General features: G+C 38.1%; 2 protein-coding genes across 6 annotated transcripts in view; both read right to left on the reverse strand.

Annotated features, from left to right (window-relative positions):
• Window positions 1-15,111, reverse strand: part of LOC141428434 (uncharacterized) — a 314,383-nt gene extending 299,272 nt beyond the window's left edge. Inside the window, exon 1 of the mRNA XM_074088436.1 lies at window positions 14,992-15,111. The gene's annotated coding sequence lies outside the window, so the exon portion shown is untranslated. The remainder of the gene's footprint in view (window positions 1-14,991) is intronic.
• On the reverse strand, window positions 380-23,314 carry LOC141428435 (rhomboid-related protein 2-like). 5 transcript variants are annotated; one of them, XM_074088439.1, is made up of 5 exons: window positions 23,197-23,314; window positions 4,891-5,335; window positions 4,303-4,452; window positions 3,407-3,582; window positions 380-3,027 (listed from the first exon to the last, which is right to left on the reverse strand). In XM_074088439.1, exons 2-5 carry the CDS (start codon window positions 5,248-5,250, stop codon window positions 2,715-2,717), a joined length of 999 nt encoding a protein of 332 aa, XP_073944540.1. In that variant the 5' UTR covers window positions 5,251-5,335; window positions 23,197-23,314; the 3' UTR covers window positions 380-2,714. The 5 variants fall into 5 exon arrangements, with proteins under 5 accessions (XP_073944540.1, XP_073944539.1, XP_073944542.1 ...); XM_074088438.1 differs by lacking the exon at window positions 23,197-23,314 and adding an exon at window positions 17,544-17,953; XM_074088441.1 differs by lacking the exon at window positions 23,197-23,314 and adding an exon at window positions 9,434-9,587.
• Window positions 23,315-27,158: the final 3,844 nt, after the last annotated feature.

The following is a 27,158-nucleotide window of genomic DNA, read 5'->3' on the forward strand; positions in this document are numbered from 1 at the left end:
AATATCATTAGAATTTTAGTTCCCCTACTGGTCACTAGGTGGCGCTAATTATCTACCTTTCGAGAGGGCACCTTAGGCATCCCACAGACTTACAATTTCAAGTTGGCCAACTAAATTGCAATATACCAGTAACTTAACGATAGCCCGCACATTTATCCAACAAAATTACTATGTATTTGGTATACACTGCAATTTAGTTGGCCAACTTGAAATTGTTAGTCTGCGCCCTTGCTTAGTCTTTACCTTCTGTCGCATTTTTTACGTAAAATACTTGAACGGGAACAATTTCATATGCCAATAGTTCATTTTTCTTCTGATTTGTACTAATTTATGTCGTACTCTGTAGCGTGCGGGGATTCTAGTAATAAAAACCTTTCAGTTCTCTTCATATTTATGTATATTGAAATATGTATTACAAATAGTATCACTTTTGATATGTCGCATCAGTAGTGCTCAATAATCAACTTTTTCGTGACATGAACAAAAACGTCAGACGCTTAAAATATACACGTAAACTTATGGCACAAAATAGACACCTTTAAATCTTATGAATACAAAAAGTGCGCTTAAGGTAATATACATTTTGTGTTTCGGTGTTCACGGCGGGCGACTAGAATCACATATCATATCCTTTAACAGAAAAACCATTTATCACTGTCAAAGTTTAGCAAAGAAAAACCAGCTCATCACTGTCGTAGCCAATATAATTCACTATTTTTCCTTCCTCGGATGAAACAGGTAGACTTCACCAAAGTTATCTGTACTAAAGATAGAGCTATATTGTTCTCCATATCGAACAGTTAACGAGCTCAAAATTGGTTCGTATGAATTTATAAAGAAATGTATAAACTCTTATTTCTAATATTTGCAGCAAATTCTTTATACACACCTTCAGCTTTAAACTCAGTTAAAAATATTGTCATAAAAGAACCAAAATCCGATTGCTTAAGCACAATGTTTGGTAATAAAATGAGAATTTATATTCATGAGGTTGCCAACATTGTATGTTGCCAACATGAAGCATTTATTTCACAGTTGAAATGTTGATATTTTAAAGCACTTTAAGCAGTACGTTTTAAGTATTACATGGGAATGAACTAAAAGAATTTCCTTGCTCACCCGCGACCTTACGATAGCTAAGAAAATTTGGTTAAATGAAGAGGCGCATAGTTGGTTTCGTGTTAGAGATACTTTAAAATTACATCTTTTAAATATTGCAGTCTTGGTAGTGGTTTGTTAGTCTGACAAGTGGTAGCATGGTGTACGGTTGTGTTACTCTGAAGATGAGCTCTGGTTGAGCTCGAAACGCGTCAGTGTGGTGTGGTGGTGGTGATAGATGGGTTTGTGTGATTTGTGTGTGTTCTTACAGTGTAGAGGTGGAGGAACTGCATGGACACGCATATTTTGCATAAGCTTAGCTATCGTAAGGTCGCGTGTGAGCAAGGAAATTCTTTTAGTTCATTGATATGGACCTCCGCAAAGTAACGCCTGATTAAATAAATTATTACATGGGAAGTAATTTTTCATTCTAATAAACTATACTGAGCGGCAAAAAATCTATACCTAATGCCTGTCAAGCCAACTGAAATACGCAGCAACTTTCGTGTGTAAAGACGTAAAGACAATGTCTTTAAGGCATGTAAAGGTAACGTAATTGATACTGTATCGCTACTGTAACGCCACTGAAAGTCGCCATGTGTTTTATTACCTGTCTGAAGTTAACATATCAAATGTACTGAAAGCTAGTGTAGGTTTAGTATGACTGTTTATTCCTAACAATCGTCTTTCGTTCGAAAAATAAGGATGTCTATCGCCAATTCACATTATCGCTCTGGTATTTAAGGCACATTGTTGTAAAAAATGTGGAAGAACACTAATTCATGGTAATTTCAGTGGTAGATTGCCAGGGTCTCCTTAGGGCCCATCTTACAAAGGTTAACCTGATTCCAGAGCGCTCATTTGCTTGTTCAGCGATTGACATCTCCATTTTACTTAGGTACTTATTTTCTATTTTATTAAGTTCTTATTTGAATTAAATGTATAGTTAATCACAAGCCATTTGAACCCAACGTTTTGATGCAAAACAATCTTTAATTGATCGATTTCATAGAAATCAAGGGCTTAGAGCTAAATACTGAGCCAAGAGAAGTACACACATACAGGGGGTGTGGCCGAACAGTGCCAAGCGTCACGTCTAACCAGTCAACACGAGACAAAAGCCTTATATATTATATATGTAAAGGTGCGTACGTCGCCTCTGCGTCTAACTTTTTTCCACACACCCCTTATAAGAAAGACCATACTTAGAAAAGTTTTAGCAACAAGAATTTTCATTACTGCTAAACAATTGATCGCCACAGATATCTATCTTTTTCTAATGGCGTTCTGCGTTATAACAATGATTCCATGTGTGGCGGCCAAAAGTTAACAAGAAAACTTTTAAACTAGAAAAAGTTAACAAGATTTACATTAAGTTAATACCTTATGAATAGTCATAACAATCTAGATAAAATAGGAAGACTTACATGCGATTATCTGCATCCTATTTCTTTGGTATGTCTTACCGTTCGAATTTTATTGTAAGTACAAAGGTACAAAATGTAAATTCCATCAAAAGGCTATTCTATTCTAGATATAGCGGACGGAAGGCGAATTGCACTTTAAGTCGCCGTCGCAGGAGATTCGTGTCGCGAGGTCAGCGAGGGTCGGGGAGGTCAGGCGTCGATGTGGTGCCAGAACACATAGTGGAAGACTGCGAGCGTGGCGCCGGCTACCAGCACCAACGCTGACAGCAGGCGCGCGGCGAGGATCGGCCGGCTAGCGCAGTTCTCGCCCGAAAAGATGAGGAAACCGACGGGCACGCCGACGGCGGCGCCCAGCGCGTGCGCCGACCACGCCACCGGCGCCACCGCCCACGCCTGCGCCTCCGCCGCTGGCGCGCGCAGCACCACCCAGCTCAGCGTCTCCGATGTCGCCAGCACCACCACGCTCAGTGGACGGAACCACCAAAGCGGGACGTGGCCGAATCTGAGAGATAAAGACAAACAAACTTTTATTACAACTGATTTCTCAACACAATATAAGTAGTTAAGACAGTAAAAATAACTTTTCGCTTGATGAATGAATCAAAAGTTCACATTCTACTGGCCGGAAAAGGATGAAAGCTAAATTATTTCACAGTAAGGTCTCGAAATGTTTTGACTGAAGTATTTTCTTGTTTAAAATCGACGAATATGTTCGTAATTGAATAATTGGTTAATGGACAATTGGACATATTCCTCGATTTTGGTGACGCAGAAAATATGGCGACCGAACCGCTTCGCAGCCGTCTGGCTGCAATGGACGCTACTGAGAATCAGGGGCTCTCAGTCATGGACTCGGAGTTGACAATAAAATATGTGTTCACCTGAGGCACACGTTGGGCAGATGCGCGGTGAGCAGCGCGTAGACGGCGGCGGAGGCGCCCACGACGCGCACGCGCGGCTGCAGCGCGCCGGCGCCCAGCGCGCCCGCCGCCAGCCCCGCCGCCCACACGCCCGCCACTTGCCAGCGGCTCTGCTCGCGCTCCAGCACCCAGCCCACCTGAAATGCGCAAGTTCTAGTTAGCTTGATATGGACTTCCTCTTTCTCTGAACTGCCAGAACCTAACTTCCGTTGCAGCAGAACTTGAACAGTACTGACGTGAGGCGCCTTTTTTTAGCTAATTGGATCAACCTTCTTAAGCCGAGTTTAGACTTGCAAGAAAAATCGTGCAAGTTGCATTTTGCATTACATTGCGGCGCTCGATTGACCACTACGAACTCGTTGGCTTTACGGTCTCGCACTGTAATGCAACTTGCAGGATTTTTCTTGCAAGTCTAAGCTCGGCTTTAATTACGAGCGCCACCCCTCTTTAAGTTTGGGGGACATACAAGTATATGCGACTACTCGTGCCCCTAATTCTTATTTGGTTTTCTAGTTATTTGAAGTCAGTTTGTTGATTAGAATAATGAGCTGTTTCATTGGGTATATTAAATCTTGGGGCAAATAACAAAAGGTCGCCTTTTATAGACGCATTGTGACAGAGCAATACATGTGGCGGTAAACTTAAACTAGTCTTAGCGTCTCAGGAAATATCGATGCTCGGGCACCAACGAACATGGGACCACATTGGAACTTCAAGTGAATGTTATTAACAGCAAACACTATTTTCTGTTATGCGGATATAATCTGACTTTTGGAGTTACTGTAGGATCGGGGGCCCTGGCCATGAGATGCATGTTCCTTTGTGAAAGAACGTAGCAGTGGTGAAAGCGTACTTACAGCGAGTGCCACAATGGCGTTGGTGGCGAGGTGCGTGGCGGAGGCATGCACGGCGCCGTAGGTGAGCAGCCGCCAGGGCTCGCGCCACCACGCGCCCGGCGACCACTCCAGCCGCGCGCGCAGCCAGCCGCCCCACAGGTACATGCTCACCTGCGCAGAAAGCACACAGTGCTATAGGTGTAAGAGAGGCAAACGACACAAAAAAAAAGTTTTCAGATACGCCGGACGAGATACGTAGGTATACAAAGGTATGCCAAAATGTAGACAGAATATGTCGTCCAGCAATTCAGTGAAATTAACAACGCTGAAAATATTTTTTTCACTGAGAATTTTCATATAAGATAGTGTCTTTGGTGCATTGTATTTTGAACATCGGCCAAATGTAGGTACTCGTATGGACAGGACAATAATGAACATTGGTCACCACAATCAAATATTCTTAAAAACTTTTTCAGGATTTATCGCTCTTACTTCTATAAAAACATTGGCTGAATGATTCCGGATTATTACCTTTTTTTTAAATTATTTGAGATCAGAATAGCAATGATTGAAAGAAAAAATAAAAAATAGAAAGAAAAAATAACTTACGATGAATATAATAACAGTGAGTATGAAGTAGGGCGGTTTGAGCACGGAGTACAATTTCTCTGATCTTTTCTGGAATTTCGTCTTAGCTTTTGCTTTTTCTGACTTTGGCGTGTTGGGGCACTTGGTGTGTTTTGTGGCAGCGTCCCACACTCCGAGGGTCAGTCCGGCCTGGAGCTTGGGGCTGGGCGGGTCGGCGGCGTCGAGCAGGCGGCGGTGCTCGCCGGGGCTGCGCGCGCCCTCGCGCTCGAGCCAGGCGCGCGCGGGCGCCGGCCGAGCGGGTGCCACGCGCCGCGGCGCCCCGCCGTGCACTGGCACGGCCCGGTACCCCGCGTCCCCGACGTTCTCCGCATCTGGAGCCATGCTGTATCCGGCACCAACCACTTAACATCTTCCGCGCGAGTCAAACGGACGTCGCCCTCTCCCTACGGTATGACTCCTCTCGCGTCTGAAATGTAATAACACTTGTCATGTAGCGACACGTTTATATATATACGGCATTCAGGAGGAAGTATATAGGTAACCGTTAGAACAGGAAATCGATTGATGGGTAATTTGCTTGCGGTTTGTCTCCTGAGCTACAAATATACATTGTTTTATTTTATTATGCAACATTGCAAGTGCATAAGTTCTCGTTAGTATTTATTCTATAAATAAATTACCATAGGTACTCGTGTTGTTCCAATGCGATGTAGCAGCCATAGATAGGATGCCAGTTAGAGTTTTTTATTGTTATCATATCACTTGATGAAACATATATATATCACATGAGAAGGGAACGTGAAGGGAAATCTTTGAGGGAAAGCAAGTGAGTGACTAAAACGTAGTGATTATATACTCTTTGTGAGTGACGCGATGTGTCATAGACATTAATGTCCATTTTTTTTATAATCTAAAATAACATACACACTTTTTGTAGAGCAAGATTTGCATAATATTTTTTTATAATACCTCTATAATACGCAATAAATGAGCACGGGCTGTGGCACGGGCAATATAAATAAAAAAGTACCTACGCTTTAAATAGTTTGAAAAGGGAAATAACAAATTTTATTCAACATTAATTTTATTCTGTCCCTAATAAGTAGCTACGTAGCTACAAATATATAAGACAAAATTCCCACCCTAGGTACAATAAGAGCAGCATTATTTATTGTTTATCTATGCGGTAATTAGCTGCGGTTGCGCCGCTGTTTGTCCGCTAATTGGGTTTTCACGGAACCCCCGTAAGCTTTAAATGTTATTGTAATGCATATCATTTCTAAAAATTTTACGAACAACTAGGTCAAGAATGGAGGAAAAATTTTACGGGTAAAAATACTTGACGTATTATTTATTAACCATAGTAAAACAAATATTGTTTTATTTAGAAAACGCAACACTGTGTAAGTTTTATGTGGCAACAAACGACGATAGGGGACCGATTTAAAAAAAATACATTGGTATTACGAAATATTGTGGTTTTTTGTCAGAATATTTGATCCCCCATCCATAAGTAGCCGTAATCGTGTAGTTTTTCGGGAACGCGATCTGGACATCTTTAAGGTCAAAGTGAACAGACACCTTCTAGGCAAACGTGTGTACCATCTTAGGCCTCATCTCCGCCTTCCATCAAGCGAGATTGAGGCCAAACTTAAGCCTATTTTTTATACTAAAAAAACAGCCTTACTATTTTTGTGCCACCAAATTTTTTTTTGGGTGCTGTTTATCGTGCCCCCCAAGACGTGATGCCCTAAGCCACTGCTTAATTTGCTTATGGGCTAATCCGGCACTGGGCATACTATTAAACTACAGATCCGACTACATTTCTATCTAGTTGCGGGAATGAAATGGGGTGATAATTTTCTCCTGTTCTGTTTTAATTTTTCTATACATTCGAATGGTATTTTCGCACATATATGATTTCAAAAACCAAGATCTACATGCGATATGATGTTTTTCGAACCAGTAACCCGAGACGCCAACATTTGAATCCGCTCACGTCCGTAATTCGATACTCGTAGTATCTTATCACCATTGTTCACCTCGTCAATGGGATCTAGCGCCTTTCAAATACAAAGCATCGTCCAGAGGTCAACTTCCTATACTGTTAGCACCAACGTTTGAGCTCTGAAGAGTAACCAGAGCTTGCAATCTGTGTCGACGTGGAGGGTCTGACAATGCATCCATTGGGGCTTTAAAATGGGCATCTAAACATTTATCTATAAGGCAGAGGCGATTAGGGAAGGTTTATTAAAGGAGTCAAACAAGTAATAAATAATCATAAGTCGAAAATAAATAAAAAATATCAGTGCATGCGTACGGCCCAAGCAAGCCCTCTCATTCTGAGAGGAGGCCTGTGCCCAGCAGTGGCACGTAAATAGGCTGGAATGATGATGACGATAATCAGAGCGTTCACAATAGATTATCTTTCTTATAGCCGGGGCGATAAGTCAAGCTCAGGTTAGGGACCTAAATAGAATTCTTGGTAGTTGTTCCGTTGACTCCAATAGTTGTTCGAGTCGTAAAGAGGTGATTGTGATGCCATGCGCATTGGCGCGACGCACCACGAGCTGCTAATGAGCCTCCCTGATGTACTCGAAAGGATTCCCGGTAACCAAATCTGTTGCATGCACGCGGCCTTATAAAGGTACTGACGGGATCAGATTGCAGGGATTAGGTTCAGTTACGAGAATCAATTTAATTTTAAATCTTTATTGTGAATCAAATCGACTAATATAAAAGTTATCGGACATATCTACTACTATGGCATGGGCGACAATATTATGTACATTTATCACGGGTCGATACAACGCATAATGGTATCTCTGGATAATCTTTAAAGTAGTTATCAACTAACGCCACGCACTTACGTCTTTAGTAATGGAACCCACGATAGTCTTGCAACTATGCTTCGTTCCGTGCAAACGTCCTACAAAGACTGCTCAGTATTCCCGGTCCGTGGCGGGGCCCGAGGTGTCCGAGCAATGCGGCTGCACCACGCGGAATTTAATTAAGTGGGCCTTTTGTTGTTATTGATCAGACGTGTAACTCTTAATAATACTCGCCATAAACCCTGTTTTTAACCATCGACGCAAAGGGTGTTATAGGTTTGATGCCAATCTCTGTCTGTCTGTATATCTGTGGCATCGTAGCTCTTAAAGCAATAAACCGATTTTGATGCGGCGATGAGTTTCTTCGCGGCGATTCTAAGCTATGTTTGATGAAAATCAGTTCAGCCGTTTTTGAAATATTGAACTTGAAATGATAATATCAGAGGTTTTTAAACTTCTCTAAGTTGATTAAGTTATCTGCGAATAAGTTGTTCTCATATAACAGGAAGTAAACGTAAATGAGATCCACAAATATTGACAAATGCTGTCCCGTTTGTAAATTGATAACGTTTTGATGCATAATACGAGCAAATAAAAACAAAATTAGAGATATCGTCTCAGAGGACATTTAAATTTCAGCAGGAATGGAAATAATGAAGACAAAAAATGAGCATACAGATTAATTGATATTCACCACTGTTCTTAACGAAGCTTACTTCCGCCTTTAAACTATACGACGTACATCAAAGAATAAGCATTAAAAACATTAATCAAGATGAATAAACAAAAGGATGCACCCGGAAAAGCCTGTCTGTCTGAGATGCATCATCGAGATGAGTACAAGAAGCGAGGACACTGATTAGTATCAATCATTCAATCGTATGATAATAACTAATTATTCGATAACCACAAAGAGATACAAATAAATGGTTAAATTAATTTCCCGTATGGTTCACAGGTGGAATATTGTTAATTGATTGCGCGATTACGATTGTAAACAATTTTGTAGAGTGTAGGTATTTACCTAATGTGAAAGAGGTGTATTATTTCAGCATGGGGTGGGGTGGTGGGTGGGGGTTAGTTTTTATTTCAGAGACTCACTACTCTTACTCTTACTATTTCTATTATTTTAAGTCGAAAATTACTTAGACTGAAACATAAAGTAATACAACGGACTTCTCACGTATTAGATAATAAATTGGAACAGTTTTTGAATCTTTCTCGTCTATCCGTTTATAGCGAAACCAATTATAACGACATATTGGATTGGATGTAACAACCAAGAAGATCTTATATACCAAAATAATATTGGTTATAACGACGGTCACTGTCCCTTCGATATTGTTATAAACGGTTTTGACTATTTTTTTAATAATTTACACAGGTTAGGTCGCAGTTCGAATGACCAAAAATCTCGAATAGTTGAAACTGTCGATCGATAAATCGATCTAATTAAATATTAGTACAACCAAGTACAACTAATATTGCTTTTTAATGACCATTAAGAAGCAGAACTTTTTTAAAATTAATAAATATATACTTCATGGATCATAGAAATATCACTCACCGCCCACTTGCTGATAACTGATAACACAATCAAAACAACAGCTGATCGGAACACACGAGGCTGTTAACTCTCCCGCATCAACCCACACACTGGATCACTGGGCCACGCTCACGTTTAAATATAAATTTTAAATAAACGAAATTAATAAATAAATCAAAATTAATACACGTGTTGTAAGGTGATGCTGCGCGACAGATGCGCACGCGCCGCCAGGCCGCGGCGGACAGACGCGCTACCTGCACCGACGCGCCCCGGACCCTGACGTCACACTATCCTGGCACTTCATTTCTAAACCATTACTATTACGGTAGTACTATTAGTTATTATGTGCCATTACCATTATTTCATCTTAAATTGTATTTGTTAAGCGCATGGAGGGGCGGAAGAAATTTAGAATAAGTACAAACAGATTTTGTTCTTTTTTTTGTATTAAATATAGTTTTATTAAATACACAATCAAAATTACATAAATTAGAAAAAAAAAGAACAGTCCTAACTTAAAAGTAAACAATTTTCAATCAGATGTTAATTAAGTAATTGTTAATCATTATACAAAAAAAAACAACTTAAACCTATACCTACAAACTAAGGCTTAATCATCTAAACTATAAACTAAGCTATACTACATTACACTAAAGTCATCCGCAACATTTATTTTTGCACGAACTGTTGAAAAATTATAATTTTATAAATATTTTAGCTTTCGATTCTACGATCTACGATATTTACTATATCACTTGTAGTTTATGTTTCCGTGACTAAATATGACCGAACTAAATACATATAATTAAACGAAAAGGCTGAAAAAGTGGAAGTATGTATATACAATAGGGGTCTAGGCAACGAATACGTCTTTTCCTTGTTTGTGTCGAGACCCTCGGTCCGTGGGGTCCTAAAGCTTCGAAACTTTATAAGGAAATAACGAAGAGGTTAATAAACGTCGCAGGGATCGAAGAAGTCTTAGAAGATTCCTCGAATAACGAGGTAACGCTGCCAGCATGTTCGGAACCTTGCCTTTAGGACTCCTTAAGCATTTTTTTTAGTTTTTTTATTCAGTTGCAATTAGTTTTTGTTGTTGTAATTAGTTGTTAAATTATAATAATTTGATTGTTAGTTACTGTTGTCTGTTAATTTTCTGATATTAGGTAATAATTAAAAGAACGAGTAGGTACGAACTAGTTTTGATGAAAAATTTCCACTTTTATGTACAACATAGAAATGTATAGAAAATATTTTTTATTAGAAAATAAGTTCTATATAAATAGAACAGTTATTTTTCTCTTCTTTTATTCATTTTTACGACAGTGGTTTTACATGACTGGCCAGAAACAGCGCAAGGTGCAAGGATCAAAAAAATGTAACATTCGAAAATCAAAGAAACTTGTTGGAGCCAGCAGGTTGCCGCCAGGTGTGTGACCGTAGAATTTAAAGTATCACAGATGGGTTCAACAACCAACGCCACCTGCGCCCGCGTGTCGGCCGGGATCTACAGTCGGCGACGCAAGTTAAAACTCGTCCTCGGAAATTTTGATGATTGATCGCAGAAACTACTTGAAAATATGGATTTTTAATAATGGCCCCGGAACTGGAATATTATTCTGCCTCGGGCTGAGGATCATCTTTGTATATATTTGGGTGTTAACGAGAGTACTTACTTGTAAATATTTCAAACGCTATATCTGTAAAAAAAAGAAAGTGCAACTAAAAAAATCGGACTTCTCTGTAAAAAGTTATGCGCGGTCATGCCTATTATATAAAAAAAACGAGTATACCGAGTATACGAGTATAACGATAAGTTCTGATTGACTCATCAGCGCCTAGCCCAAACCTTTATAAAAATCTACCTGCATAGAAGGTTGAAATTTACAATAGAGAATAACAGACCGAATATATACAATCAGACGTTTATGTTTGCTCAATTGTGTTATTATTTGGATTTATTTTACAGCCCGAAAATCCGTGTTGTGTGAAAAGAAAACAAATGTACCATTTGGGTGTGGTGAAAATATTATTTTGTTCGAAATATAAATATTTTGTCTGAAAACTGCAAACAAACTTTATATGCCAAGGACAGTGGGCAAGGCGAACTCCGGCGCAGCTGCGGGCTGACATGCGCGTTGGATCTGCGCGAACGGATGGGTAACGTCTGATACTCAACCAATTTTAAGACATCCCACAAAAATTTAATTGTTTGCGTAAGATTCGATTAAAAGTAATATCAAGGACTTTTAACGACAGATTTCCATTGTGTTTGTACTAACCACTCTGTCCGGTAACATCTTATCAGCTCATCTGGGCCTATATACATAAGTTCCCGTTTCAGGACACAGGCTTCCTCTTAGAGTCTCTCCCTAGGCCTCTCACACTGAGACATAGTTCCCACGCGGGCCGAGAGTGGATTGGGAACTTCACACACAAAATTTAATTTATTTGGAGGTGTGTACAGGTTTCCTCGGGATGTTTTACTTCACCATAAAGCTCATGGTAAATATATATCGTTACCTCTCACAAAAAAACGGTTTTACTCCTTTTTGAGTAATAGCCCCCAGGTTCGGACCTACGGTTCGCTGCTCTCTAGTCAGTGAGCTAAGGTTTGCTCAATGAATTTTACATCAAGTTCAGATTAAAATTTTGAAAGACCGTATTTTCAGCAGATCACCCGGAAGAGTGAAGGTGAAGGCCGGCCGCGAATAGACGCCGCCAATAGACGTGTTCAATTTTATGGCAGATTTACAACCCGCGAGTGATGGCTGGACGCACCTTTATGCGCTTTACATCTATTTTACGGCCACATTCGCATTAGCTAGCCACTTGAAACAGTCGGTTACTTTATTTTATGATGCTTATGCTATGAGCTGCCATTTTGGTTACACGTAACTAAATGTGCAAACTACGTCATTTTCGATGCTGAACATAAAATTTACACCGAATGTAATTCGTAAAATTTTGGGGGCAACTGATAGGTGCCTGTATCCTAGCTGTTCCTTGCCTTAGTCCAGAGGTTTTCAACCGGTGTGCCGTGGTACACCAGTGTGCCGCGTATATTTTCAGGTGTGCCGCGATCGCCGCGAAGTGTATGCGATTCGTATAAAAGGTGTCAACGAAACCCAATTAATAAGCGTCCGCTGTTCGTTATGTTAAACATGTTATGGGTATACTGTACGAAACCCTTTAGGTACTCTACACCCCAGTCCGACTCGCACTTGCCTATTTTTTACTGGTGTGCCGTGAAACTTTGGTGAACGAAAAGTGTGCCGTTAAAACCAAAAGGTTGATAACGCTAATTTGTTGGTCTAGTCGCTTTTTAAATAAATTGATTAACATAATAATTGACGATTATTTTAGAGGAAAAATATTATTAATAGAAATATTGTAATCACTTTTTAGGGTTCCGGAGCCAAATTGGCAAAAACGGAACCCTTATAGTTTGGCCATGTCTGTCTGTCTGTCTGTCCGTCCGCGGCTTTGCTCAGGGACTATCAATGCTAGAAAGCTGTAATTTTGCACAGATATATAGGTAAACTATGCCGACAAAATGGTACAATAAAAAATTAAAAAACAAATTTTTTTAGGGAAGTTTGCTTGAGAATTATTAGTAGTTTTATTCTTAAATAGCAACCTAAGGTATAAAATATACCTAAACTAAAAACTACTAACTAACTAACTAAAACTATAAATACGAAATCGTTGGAAAAATATTACTTATTTTTTTCGTAATGGCTACGGAACCCTATTATGGGCGTGTCCGACACGCTCTTGGCCGGTTTTTGTAATATAATCACATCTTGGTACCTTTTTGTACCTAGTTCGACTGTCGTAGGAAGCCGTATTTAAAATAATAATAATAATAATGAATAAAGTTGATTTCATCATCGGGCTATTCGTGCCATAGTACAATAGTAGAGCTAAAGAAAATCAAATTAAGGAATGTAGTTCATGTGACCTACAGACGTTAAATTACTATCGTAAAATCAAGAAAGTGTACCCCAAAATACGGCAGGTTAACGGGGGTGATTAGCGGCGACCTCGTCACATGACATCATTACCGCTGACCCGCTGCGCTGCGCCTGCGCTATCAAACAAGTATAATTACGCCAAATAGCTATCTGCTAATTGATTTATACAAATACCACGAAACCGGGTTATGTTCCTATATAGTGCTGCTGATGGAGGTACGAAAAATGTATTAAATGTATTAATGTGTTAAAAATAAGTTGTGTTAAATACTTGTGATGTATACATGTCATTTAATAATATTGTAAATCTGTTTTAAAAAAATAAATATACCTCGTTGAGTTTCTTGCCGGATTCTTCTCAGCAGAGGTTTTTCCGAACCGGTGGTAGATTTTTTTTGACATTCATAAGTGCTTGTTGTAGCCTAAATTGAATAAAGATATTTTGACTTTGACTTTGACTTTGACTTTGTATATTTACACTTATACTTAATTATATTTTGATGAATCGTGATCACCGTAGGAACGATGTAGAAATACAAGTTTGAAACCAAATCAGAAGCAAACTAATAGCTATAACGTATATCGCGTTTGTCATAAAATTACTGATATCAAACTACATTGTTATTAGCATTTCAATGCAACTTGACATCTTGAAAAGACGTCACACTTGACTGACTAGATTTAATCAATGATTAAGCTAAAGAAAATTATAATGTAGATTAAGATATACATGGGCATAATTGTGAGATTTCAGATCAACTTTAATAAGCACCCGCTCGACATTTCGAAGCATTTACTAGCGCTGTGGTCACAGGAGATTGAAGAAACGACCGAGAACTTATATACCTGAGTAATCGTGGTACAAGATATATTGTATGTTTAATTGTATTCACTATGAATCATTCAATATTGTTATCTATGCGGCTACGGATTCCTTTTAAATGTTTAAATACCTATCTTCGATTTAAGCGGCAAAAAGTATGTTATTAACTACTTCCCTAAATCGCAATCATTTTGATACTCAACAATTTCGTATGAGTATGGGTAATCAGAATCACATGCTTCATTGACGTAAGAATTAATTGACTAAAATTTAGTCACACAATTGATACGAGCAACATACTGGCAAGAAGTTGGATTGCACTAACAATAATCAGCTACATCCGTAAAATATTATTCTATGGTTTTCTGTAAATAATACATAAATTCTTCGAACAATACTAAGACGTGCTAATAATATAGGCATTCTCACTACAAGGAAGTTTATTTTAAGTTATCACCTTTATAGTAATACAAGTTTACGTTTTATTTACTAACTGCGATCTAGCACTAAGTGACGTCACAGCAGCTGGGGCAATGCTCGTGGCAATCTCGGCTGAGTCCAATCACCTAAATAAGCCAATCTTTGTTTTTGAGGTCTTTAGACTATTTAATCTGCGTTACAATGCTATCTTAACCTGACCCTTGTTCGATGACACAGAGTCGGTATTTTATGTTTTTGCTATTGATAATGATGTGTTCCTGTTTATCCCTCATTAGGGGCATAGAGCTTGCAAAAGAGTTCTATTTGTACTTTAGTTCTATGTGTAGAGTACAATTAAAAACACGAATAAAGTGATCGTCGCTAAAAAATCCCGATGTGAAAATTTGCACAAGAAAAATGCTTCCGTGATAATAATAACAAGCCAGCCATGTGAGAAGTTTGCTAGTTGAGTCTCCATACATGTTATGTTATTCATATTAAATGATATTATAACGGATAACTCACGTCTTAAACCGAGTTTAGCTCGACATGTTTCGGGCTATTTCGTAGCCCTTCCTCTCAGGAGCACGCGACTCGGCGGCTGCCGCAACACGCACACTACGCGCCACCGCTCTGCTCGCACGACTGTCCAACGAAACATGTCGAGCTAAACTCGGTTTAAGACGTGAGTTATCCGTTATAATATCATTTAATATGAGTGAGTCTCACGGTAGTTTCATGTTATGTTATTCGCTAAATCTAGAATATTTAGGTTCCGTAAATGTCAAATCAAAACAGCTGTGGTTTAACAGGGGTTTCCCATTAGGATATTATTATTTTCTCGAACATACAAATATCCTTGATCACGCCTACCTATGTGTTTGTTATTATGGTAAAATGATTTCCCGTTGTCTTTGAAACAAATGTTCATATAACATTAGCTGCAACAAATATTACAAAAACAGTTTAAAAATAGAATAGTCACGTTTTATTGGTAATTTCGCGTTTATGTTTTGATAGTTCACTATCAGTGTGATTTTTGTAGGTACTTTACAATGTACATAAATAGGTTAAGCACTTTGTTTTGCGTCAGCCAAAAACAATAAAATAACTATGATAGATAAGTGATGTTTGCTGTTTTTTCATTGAGTATGGTCGCAAAAGCATAAATACAAGACGTAAAAAATATCTAAACACCTTTATGCCACTAAACATAAGGTCGATGTATATACATATATCTTGATGCTATGGCTGTATATATTTTTACATTCGACTTGACCAACGTGCACAGCCACTCATACGGTCAGGGATCATAAACCCATCTTGTGATTTTCAATGTCAAGTTCATATTAAATAATGATTGTCGTTAGGAAGCCCGTGGAGCTATTAAGATACTAAAACAGTTGTAATAAACGAACAAACAGCAAAATTAGCCTTCATTAAACATACTGTTTTAAATGAGCAAAATTAGCTAAAGATGTTAGTTTGAGATTAACTTCTTTGTATTTATGATCCAGTGGACAATGACAATACAAATACAAATACTTTTTGAACACCACAAATCAGTACCGACAGTAAGTTTAGAGGAAGACGGAATACAAGGTAGAAAATAGGCGGTCTTATCGGTTAAAATCGAATGACGTATCTAAATCAGAGACACGGGCTTCAGAGCCATCGCATGCAATTTAGGGTAATCCTTCCTTACTAATATTATAAATGCGAAAGTAACTCTATCTGTCTGTCTGTTCTTCTTCTTGTGGTGCCTCTCCAATTACTGAAGGTTGGCAATCAACTCAATATTTCTTCCTGTCCTTCGCGAGGTGGAACAGCTCAGCAGCACTCGTGACTCCGGTCACTCTCGAATGTCTGTCTATTACATCTTCACAATTAAACCGCTGAAACGACTTCAATAAAATTGCGTATGGGGACAATTCAAGTTCAGAAGGACAAAAGATGGGAAGGATTACTAAAATTGATAGTTTTAAAATTATATTCTACGTAAACAATAATTCAAAGGCGTAGGACGTCACTTCAGTTTTCAGAATCATAGCTGAAGTAAGTGAGTAGTATTTAGTAGGACACGAGGCGACGGCACTATCGCAGGTCAAGTTCGAGGTTATACCCCACACATGCTATTAGCTAGCTTCAATACAGCACAACACTACGAGCTAGACCACTAAATCACTAAATCTCTTCGTATGTGATTCCTAACAATCAAAATAAAAAATTACAAGTAAGACAAGTATAGTACCTATTTAGACTCGCGGTCACACACAGACAGAGTTACTTTTGCATATTTATAATATTGCTCGTTTGTCCTCTCTTATATACATAAAAAACGGAAGTACAGAAGATCGCTACATATTACAATAAATATGGAAAATAAATATAAATATCAAACAAGACTCAGCTACGCAACATGTAGTACCCACTGGTACCGACTCACATCTAGCCGGATGTTTTCTAAGGTATTGGTGATACAGTCAGCATCAAAAGTAGCTGGTCACTTTTGCACTTTACCGCTTTACAGCAACCTATGAAACGTCATACAAAACTTACAATGTTGTTAGTGTGACAAAGTACAAAAGTGATTGCCTACTTTAGACATTGATTATACTGAGCATACCCTAACGGGTTATCAATATATCAAATCTGATAACAACGTAATAATCCATACTGCATTTAATTGGTTCAGGAAAGCGTTAACGTACGCGCTTTAATCAAATAAAAATATTACTTAATTTGATAATAGGCAATAAAACTAATTATTAAATTGCAAATGTTTCTAAGTATATACAACTTTCCGAAAGTTAAAATGCATTAAATAAAAACTAAATCAAAATATAGTACTGACCTTATTTGCTTAGGATATTTGTATTTTAATAGTTATAATTTAATTGTTAGTCACTTTTATCTGCTTTGCTTATTTACGAATTAAAATTTGCAAGTTTCTCTGCCTCTTTTGTCTTTTTTTTCAAGTATTTCAAAGTAGGTAAATAAACTTTGAAGCAGTAAGAAGAAAAAACTCTCCTATCGTGTCGTTCGATAGTCCTAATCATCCCGTGTAACATACATACCTCGAACACACGAAAATTTCTGGTCTCCAAACACATGTCTGAATCACAGCAAACTATTATAATATGTCTCTGCCTCATTTGACGTCATTGCAAACTAAACAAATATTTCCTATTAAAACAAGCACGGTCAAAATATCACGCATTGTTATTTCCTCGTCACTTCAGAAAACTATATCAGTTGTGAGAAAAACAATGAATGGCACTGAATCCCACCGGCTCCGACCGCAGTAACAAACTAATCAAATCACACACTTGTTTATTATCTAGCAGATATGTTATCAGGAACGCGTTTAGCCGCCGCGATTACGAACAGCTGACTGCGCGGCGAGCTTTGGAACTGCCTCGTGCCGCAACAAAATATACACTGTGTATCTGAGACAGATAGAGCTCTAATTCGAGAGATAAGGCCGCGTGCATGTGCAAGCCATGTGCATAGCGTTTGGAGGTGATGCGGACGAACAACGAACTAGATGAATGCAGATGTTGTACATATTTTAGTCGTTAAAAAGCCACGTTTTATTATATTTTATAACCATGATATAAATCGTAGCCTAGTTGTAGTGATTATTATGCTATACCTAAAATAAGAACTGCGGAAGATGCAAAGATTTTTATTGTCGTTATCCATCGATCATTTCTATCAAATACAGTTTGATAATTGTAAAATGTCACTAAAGTTCCCGACAAAGAGCCTCAAAATGATTTTGTTCACATGACTGTAGGATTTGACTATAGAGACATGTACCTATCGATAGATAAATCTTGTAGTCAAATATGTCAGACAGATATGTCTATAATTAAAATTCTGGATATCCTCTTTCTCTTACGCATGCACGGAAACCGCAAACCATTACGTACATCATCGTGGATGAATAAAAGGAATTGTTCAGCGTTTTTCCTTTTCATGCTTGTGCAATATAAATAGAATCTACATGAATAATGTATTAAATAGGGAAACACGGCGAAAGGTTTTTTTTATGAATTAGCAGTTATCACAATCATTTATAATCAACAGAAAATAGTAAGTAATTAATTACTTTATCAATGATCACTTAATAGGTAATATTCTGCCCTCCTAAGCCAAAAGGCGCTATCTCGAAAAAACGCGTTTCTGTTATTTACACCATGTGATGCAAAATGTTTCAAGCTATCTCAATAAAAGCTTTTCTGTTATTTACACCATGTGATGCAAAATGTTTCAAGCTACACAATAGTATTAATAACTCAAAAGTGCTTGAGGTTTTGTGAGAGGATGAATGAACATTTTTCCACTGTGCAATGATTTTAATGTACCTTATATTTTATATTGTGTGTTTTAGTTTATACTGTTTATAACCTACTTATAAATTACACAGTGCATTAGTTTAAAAGATGTAATACTGTGTATTGTTTTGAAAAATAAATAAACAAAAATATATAAATAAAAAAATGTTTTTTTTTGAGATAGCGCCTTTTGTCTTAGAAGAGCAGTATAAGTGTTAATAAAACAAATTTAAACAAACATTTTCTTAACAGTAGGTTTCTAGAAATAAAAATCATGAATGATATTTCCTAGAAGTTTAAAAAAAAGTAATATTTAAGTTCGTTATTTATTTTGTATACTGCAGAAACATGTATTGTTTTTTACAACAATTATATAGCCAATTGGGGTACATAATCGATTCACTTAACTTTGGTAATAAATATCAACTATCGTTGTCCGCCCAGTATTAATCATGTCCGAACAGAGCGTCTTTGTCCGCGCCCGACGCTCGGACTATACCTATGGGTGAGGTGATCGGCCTCAACTAACCCCAGGCCTACATCTACACTACAAAATAAACCTTCGACATTTATTTATTGTTCTTCAAGACAAATCGCTTTATTCTTTACACACAAGCATGACGAAAAATCTTACGCGCACGCAGAACAAACTCTTTGTGCCTGCGACAAACTAAATGTTTCTCCAAGTGACCAAGTGCTTCATTAAGCATATTGGACAAAGTGGCGCGACGATCAGGATGTTAAGTGCCACTGGTTCTGAGAAAAGGCAATTTTGGGTAATCTTTGGGAGCACCGAGTCATGGACCAATCGTATAAAGACGGATTACCGTCATAGTCAAAATACCACGCGCAGGACTTATCACGCTAACACACACGAATAATATTACTCGTGTGTGTTAGCGTGATAAGTCCTGTGCGTGGTATTTTGACTATGAGTGAAAATCACGAAAGTTTAAGACGGATTACCCTTTCTGATTCGCGCGATATTAGTAAAATTAGAAGATTGATGACAGTGAAATAAGCATTGCTGTGCGCGTCTTGCAGCAGCCACCGTGCCGTGTGCTCCTAAAGGATGGACTACGAATTAGTTCTAATCATGTGGCGCTAAACTCAATTAAAGACGTTATTGATAAGAAGTTAAATCTGTTTTATTTCACTATAAGCACTATTTCGCTCTAAAGCGATAAGACCGCCTATTGCTTACCTTGTAATTTTTTCTCTGTGTATCTGTTTTCTGTATCGCATACTATGTCTGGTGTACAATAAAGAGTCTTTGTATTTGTATTGTAAGCAAGTGTCACGGGACATACGGAGATTTATTACAGTGAAACATTTTTTTTCCTACTTATACTCAGCTTGAATCTAGCGTTTTTTTTAGATTCACGTTTTTTAAAAACAGCTAATAAAATGATTGACTTGTTCGTTGCTCTGTCATGGTACAAAGAAACTTGCGCTGAACCGATTGACACCGGTGCCTTGAAAACTAACAAAGAGCAGTTGAAAGCGCGGGAAGTGAATAATTCAGCGCAGGCGGCGATCGATGCCGGCAGCCGACGAGCCGACGACCACCGGCAGGGAAACTCTTTACAGTACACGAATTGACGATACAACTGCCGCTAAGGTCCAATCAAGCTCAAAAATACCTTAACCCTTATTATAGGCCGATTCACAATAATGATCCTTTACTTAAAATAGTAAATCTACTGTGTTAAAAATGCAGTTGCGTTAAATATCACCAACGGGACTTATCACGCGAACACACACGAGTAATATTTACCTTGACGTTTCGGCAACATTGCGGGGCAACATTGCGTTGTCACGACTTCTGATATTGGTCGTTGTAGATGTTTTTAAAAAAATATATACTTATTTCTTTGAGTTTCTTGCTGCGTTCTTCTTTTCAGCAGGTTTTTCCGATCCGCTGGTAGATTTTTCACATTCATGAATGCATGTTGTTTGAGTTATGGTTTAAAAATAAAAAGATAATCAATCCATGCTAATGTTATAAGTAAATGCGAAAGTGTGTGTGTTTGTATATTTGTCCGTCTTTTAGGTCGAAACGACATAGGTTAAGTACTTTTTATTTCGGAAAAATGCACAGTTGCCGAAGGAACAACGCGCGATAACCGAAATTCCACGCGGGCGAAGCCGCGGGCAAAAGCTAGTGTTGTATGATTCTACGCTACGCTCCGTAGCAACAATTAAATACGTCTCTATTCAATTATAAGCAGAATTAAATAGTAAATCATCATAACACGGCTGTAAATGAAAGGTCTTTTTGCGTCATTCGGTCAGATTTAAACTATCATAGTACCACAGTAATTATTTACATACATTTCCTGCTGCGTGACGCACGTTATGATAACACAATTTCGGCTTCATATATATTCGCCTATTTTACTGCGCTATGACAGGAGTTTACCTCATATCAGTGATAAGACCGTCTCCAAGTAGGCGCCTATTAATTAAACTTGTTGCAAGTTCGACGCTTCTCAGAATTATTGCTAGTCATATTTTTTTCCCAATTGAAACCGGAATTTTTCTGAAATTTTTAAATGATCATCCTATAGAAAACTGTAGGTTAGGTTGGGTTTGTTTTATTACAATTCTGAACAATTATTGGATTCAGAGAAAAAATAATTTATGTCAAACAATACATTGTGATAAACATTACATTCTGACTTTTAACATTATGTAAGCCGACATTGGACCCATTGCAAACACATCGTTCTATTCAAAGAAGACGACCTTTGATGTCCAATATAAGACTTGTTGCTAGCAAATCATTCCAGCAACCACCGCACGTAGGGCAATGGTATTTAAGGTTCAGCAGCGGCCGAAACTATCGCGTAGTAGCGTGGATCCGGTCTACTAGCCAGATGACACACCACTACATTTTTCGAGAGTCTACTATGTCACAATCCTGAACTTCTGTTACAAAGACAAAGTCCTAAATAACAAAGTTTATAAATATTTTATAAGTACGGAATTAAAGATATATTCTATCTTAACTGCTAAATGCCTCTAGCATAAGTTCTACACAACACAGGTAACCACAAAGACAAGATGGACAAAGGAACTAGATCGGGTGTAGATATACGAGCTTACTTGTAATAACTGCAATATATAAGTAGGTCAGATAGGTCGCAGTTTTAATGCTAGATTTAAAGAGCACTGAGACGCCGAGTGTCCTACAGCATGCAGCAACGTGTTCGACACTTAAGGATTGTAAAGACTCAAAGATGTGGGTTACGGAGGTGAAGCAGGGAGGCTCGCGACCGGGTCACTGCTGTTAGCTGCCGAGTGCTGAACCACCGCCGTCAACCTTTACAACTTTCGTGATCAATAGCTATCAACGACTTTTCAGGTACTTATTTCTTGTTTCTTGAGGAAAAAATGTAAGTCTATGTATAATGTATATTGAGGTGTAGCTTAGATACTTTCACCATGTTTTTTAGATAGAAATATATTTAATTCGTATCACTTGTGTTATCTATGCTTTACCTCTTCCTTTTATGGGCTGATTGTAAAAGATCGCTCTGTGGCGATAAAGCCACAATTGCTTACATTGTCAATTTTTCAAGGTACCTACCTACATAGGTAGTTATTGAGTTGTTTATTTTGTGATGTTTAATAAAGACTATTGTAGGTATATAAATAATTAAGCACAATAACTTGAAAATGCACTTGGTGTCGGTATTATTCTTACTCATATTATAAATATGCGATAGTGAATTTATTTGTTCCGCTTTCACGTTCTAACTACTGAACCAATTATTATAAAATTAAAGTTTGCCTCAAATTAAAAGACCAGAATAAATATAACAAGATCTTTTATTCCGCAAAAAAAAGTTGTTCCCGAGGGCGCGTGACAAACATATTCTTCACAGACGAAGTCACGGGTAAGAGCTAGTTAAATATAAAAAAAAATACTTTTATCAACTTTTTGCCTCTGGGTGTGACTGTTAACCCTAACCTGTTCGACTGGTAAGGTACCAAGGAAAGTTGCGAATTAATAATTGTTTGTGAAGGAAAATTTAATGAAATTACAATTTATCACACATTACAAAGGGGATAATATTAGTTATTATTACCAAATCCGTAAATTCGACGCAAAGTTCTATATTTTAAAATTTTAGCGGAATATTAAGTTACATTTGGTAAGCAAAACCACAATGCACATTCCAACCAGCGTAAAAATGTATTCGCCAACGTTTTATAGCACGATTTTTCCCGCATTATGCAATTTCACGGCTTTAATGCATTGCACTGCACGCACACTATGACAGAGGGGTGTCTTCAACTCGTCAGTCACTACGAGCATGCAACACCGTCCTCGACGCAATATGACGGTAGAGATTGAGAGATATTGTAAAGATATCTCACTGACCTTATCGCGAGAGGTTCGCTCCTTGCTCCCCGAACTGTCACAGCACATGATGACACAGCAATAGTAATCCTGGAGATAATACGGCGCGAGTAAATTGTTTACAAATAAGCACGGCGCTAGGGCGGGCGGGCGTCGGCGGCGCGGCGGGTCAACGCCCGCTGCGGTTGCCATGGCGACGGCGCAGCGCGCGACGCGGGCCGCAAGGGGTTCATTCAGTTGAGTTTATCTTTATACGTCTAGTCTAATATCTGATACAGCTGAAGATATGTACCTAAGTATCCAGTTTTTCACACTATTACGTTGTAAGAAGATTAAAACCGGTAGTGAGTGTCCGTACTAACATGCAAATAACCTAACCATAAAAATTTCATTTTTAATACAAGCTTTTTTGCTAACTGTACTTTTTGTTGACTGTACTTGCATTGTCACCCAAACTACATTTGCATACCAAATTTCAAATCGATGCTGTTAACCGTTGAAGAGTTCCGTCCTGCGGAGATGTCACTATTAGATTATTGTATTGTCACGCGATTTACATATATATTCCAAATTTCAAGTCAATCTGACTACTGGAAGTTGGTCAAATTTAACTTGCAAAATTTAATTACAGACAGACAGACAACGGGACAGGTGCAACTAAATAAAACCTTGTAAAAATATTCACTATTACGTACTATTACTCACTAACTGTAAAGCCTGAATAATTTTCTGACAGCAATAGCTTAAAATTTTGCAAACGGATCCTTAAGTCGGAAATTGATAACATAACTCATAATGTTTTTGAAAACCTATCCAACGATCAACTGTGTCCACGTGGTTATAATATACACGGATCTAGCAAAATTGCGGAAGGTTGGACCATGTTAGACGGACGGATGGACGATGGACGGACGGACGGACGAATGGACTACGTGACTACAGTCTACGGAACCATAAAAACTGTACCTATACAACTTTTTGTAATGCGACTGTACTCAAGAAATATTTATCTCAATAAACGCTTACGTGATTGGCAATAGGGTCGAGTTTAAATATTTTTGAGCACCTAGACAGCTTCAATACTTATGATGGCGACTGTACCGAGATCTAGATGCCACAGGCTACAGACAGTTACAAACAAATTAGGATTCGAGCGCTGAGTAAATTGAACTGCTTGATGAAGCTTGTTCTTTTGGGCACCCCAAAAGTATAGGGTAAAGTGTACAAAATAGTACTACCAATTTTTGCGGTGATTTTTCGTATTCAAATAAAATACAATCACTAAACTGAAACGACAGTCTTTAAAAAACTCCAAATTTTTGCCGCAGCAGGTCAAGGGCAGGTGTGGCGACCACTGGCGCCACTGTTACTCGCTCTAGTTAGCCACTGATTAACCGACTGTTAATTAACTTACCTTTGATGAAGAGAGTAACCCTAACTAACTGCTGAAAAGAGGGGAAAGAACCCTTTGATGTTCGGAAGTGGAATAACCTGTTGAATCGTTGGCTCATTTTACCAGGAAATCGGGGCAGACTCCATTTTTTACAACCTTTACAGTTATTGAACCTATAAGTACTGAATTCATACTTATACGATAAAATTCATAAATTGATAACATTTTTATTACAACTAGTAGTGCAGAGACATCTAGTGAGTAATAGTAGTGACTTAAGCTTATTGTTGGTTTAGCGACATCTAGCGTCGAGTAGCAGAACTACGTAGGCTTATGGAAACCATAAACGTTAAAGCAAAACTCGAATTCGAGATGTAGGTATTATTATCAAAGATGTCACTACTAGTATGTTATCAATTTTAAAACTTAACACCGACACGGCCAAGCAGTCATCCTATGCAAACAAAAAGGCACGAAAATTAACTTTTGTTAAAAGTTATGTTATTGCTTTCAGTTTACATTACTCACACAGCTAATATTTGGATCACTGCTTCAACGGAAAGACACTAACTTTCTTTTATTACATTAGGGGTTTCATTTTCCTCTTTCTCGTTGGGTTCTGAACTAGCAAAGAGACGGCACCCTATTACTACGCTAAGTATCTGTACTCCTTAGTAAATTCAAAGCTCTGTGTAGTGCTTATTTTGTGCTCAGTGCACGAGCCGGTATTTCGCAGCGCTGGGTAGTGCATGGTCATGCAATACGTGCCAGTACTACAAAACCTTACCACCGCACTCAGGAACGTTAGTCAATTATATTTTTTATAATAAATGACCAAGTGCCAGCCAGACGCGGGCATGGGGGATTCCGTTTGAAATTAAAAGGCAATCATAAAAGGAGTTTCTCAACTACGCACCCTTCTGAGAAAAAGGGTCCTGTCAGACAAACGGACGAGGAAGTGATCCTGAAGGTTTCCCTTTTACTTTTTAAGGTACGAAACCCTGGAAATTACATTATAGAGAAAACTTTGTACAATTTTATCCCTTTAAGTTCTCTCGACTGTCTGATATTCTTCTTATGTTTGTTGTTGGGTGGTTTACAATAAATAGTTTTATGTATTGTGTTCAAGAGTATTTTGTCACCTTTTCTTAAGCATAAATAATTACAAACTTGTTACAGAATAATACAGGTTTTATCTGCGTCTTTCAAATAGGTACAAATGTTAAAGTGAGTTATGTACCTACATTTAAACAAATTAATGTAAAGTTAGCACCGGTTTAAGAAGCGAATACATTTAATAATAAGGGGGTAAGTATCCTGTTTATCTTGAAAAACCTGTTAGCTATCGACAACCATGCACCTACCGCAGCGAAAACTTAAAAATGTTGTACCTACATACGAGCACAAAATCATTCTAATTGCGAAAATGCAAAGATTTCCTAAGAGCGAGGTATTTGATGAAGATGCTAAAGTTTTCTACCGATCGAAGCGTTAATATTACTCATACATAATCGACTATATCGCTCCATCTAAATATTTTACATAGTTCGTCATTTATCCCCTCAGCATAGCTCCATAATAATATTGTTGTTATAAGTTAGTATGTCGGGTAGGTAGGTATAAGCTTACTTGATGCCAGAACTGCTCACAAGTGTGCTAATAGAACTTTGGTTATAAGCCCGTACAAGGGCATAAGCTGCAGACTTATAAGATAAAGCATTATTAGGGAATCGATTTTTGAAATCATGTCATTTGAAAAACCGGCCACGAGCGTGTCGGACACGCCCAAAATAGGTTTCCGTAGCCATTACGAAAAAAATAAGTAAGATTTTTCTAAGGATTTCGTATTTAATACGGAATCTTCCAAGTTTAGGTATATTTTATACCTTAGGCTGCTATTTACTCTTAAACTACTAATAATTATCAAGCAAACTTAGCCGTTATAGTTTTCCTGAATCCTGAAATTTTTTCAAATTTTTCCACTCACCGGTTTAGATTTTAGAGGGGGGGCTCGATTTTTATGAAAATTTGCACTTTAAAGTTGAATATTTCGCAAACACATCACTGAATCGAAAAATCGTCTTAGCAAACCCCTAAAAGACCTATCCAGCACACCACCTATCCCCACACTATAGGGTTGGATGAGAAAAAAAAATCACCCCCACTTTAAATTACGTCTATGGGAGGTACCCTAAAAAAACTTTTTTTTTTAAATTTTGATTGTACCATTTTGTCGGCATAGTTTTCATATATATTCGTGCAAAGTTACAGCTTTCTAGCATTGATAGTCCCAGAGCAAAGCCGCGGACGGACAGACAGATAGACATGGCGAAACTATATAAGGGTTCCGTTTTTGCCATTTTGGCTCCGGAACCCTAAAAAAACAGTCTAGAAATAAGCACTAAATGATTGATTTGATTATGATTCACCAAAGAGTTATGGCATTAATATGCTAATCACAGTGAGGTTATAGGTAGGAAGTAATAGCATCGATATCATAGCGACTGTTCACAATCGCAAACTGTATGACGAGCGCTGCTTGTTACCGCGCAAACTGAGTTTCGTGATAGGTACCTACCGGGCATTCAGT

This window comes from Choristoneura fumiferana, chromosome 5, assembly GCF_025370935.1.
Source record: "Choristoneura fumiferana chromosome 5, NRCan_CFum_1, whole genome shotgun sequence".
NCBI classification, from domain to species: Eukaryota; Metazoa; Arthropoda; class Insecta; order Lepidoptera; family Tortricidae; genus Choristoneura; species Choristoneura fumiferana.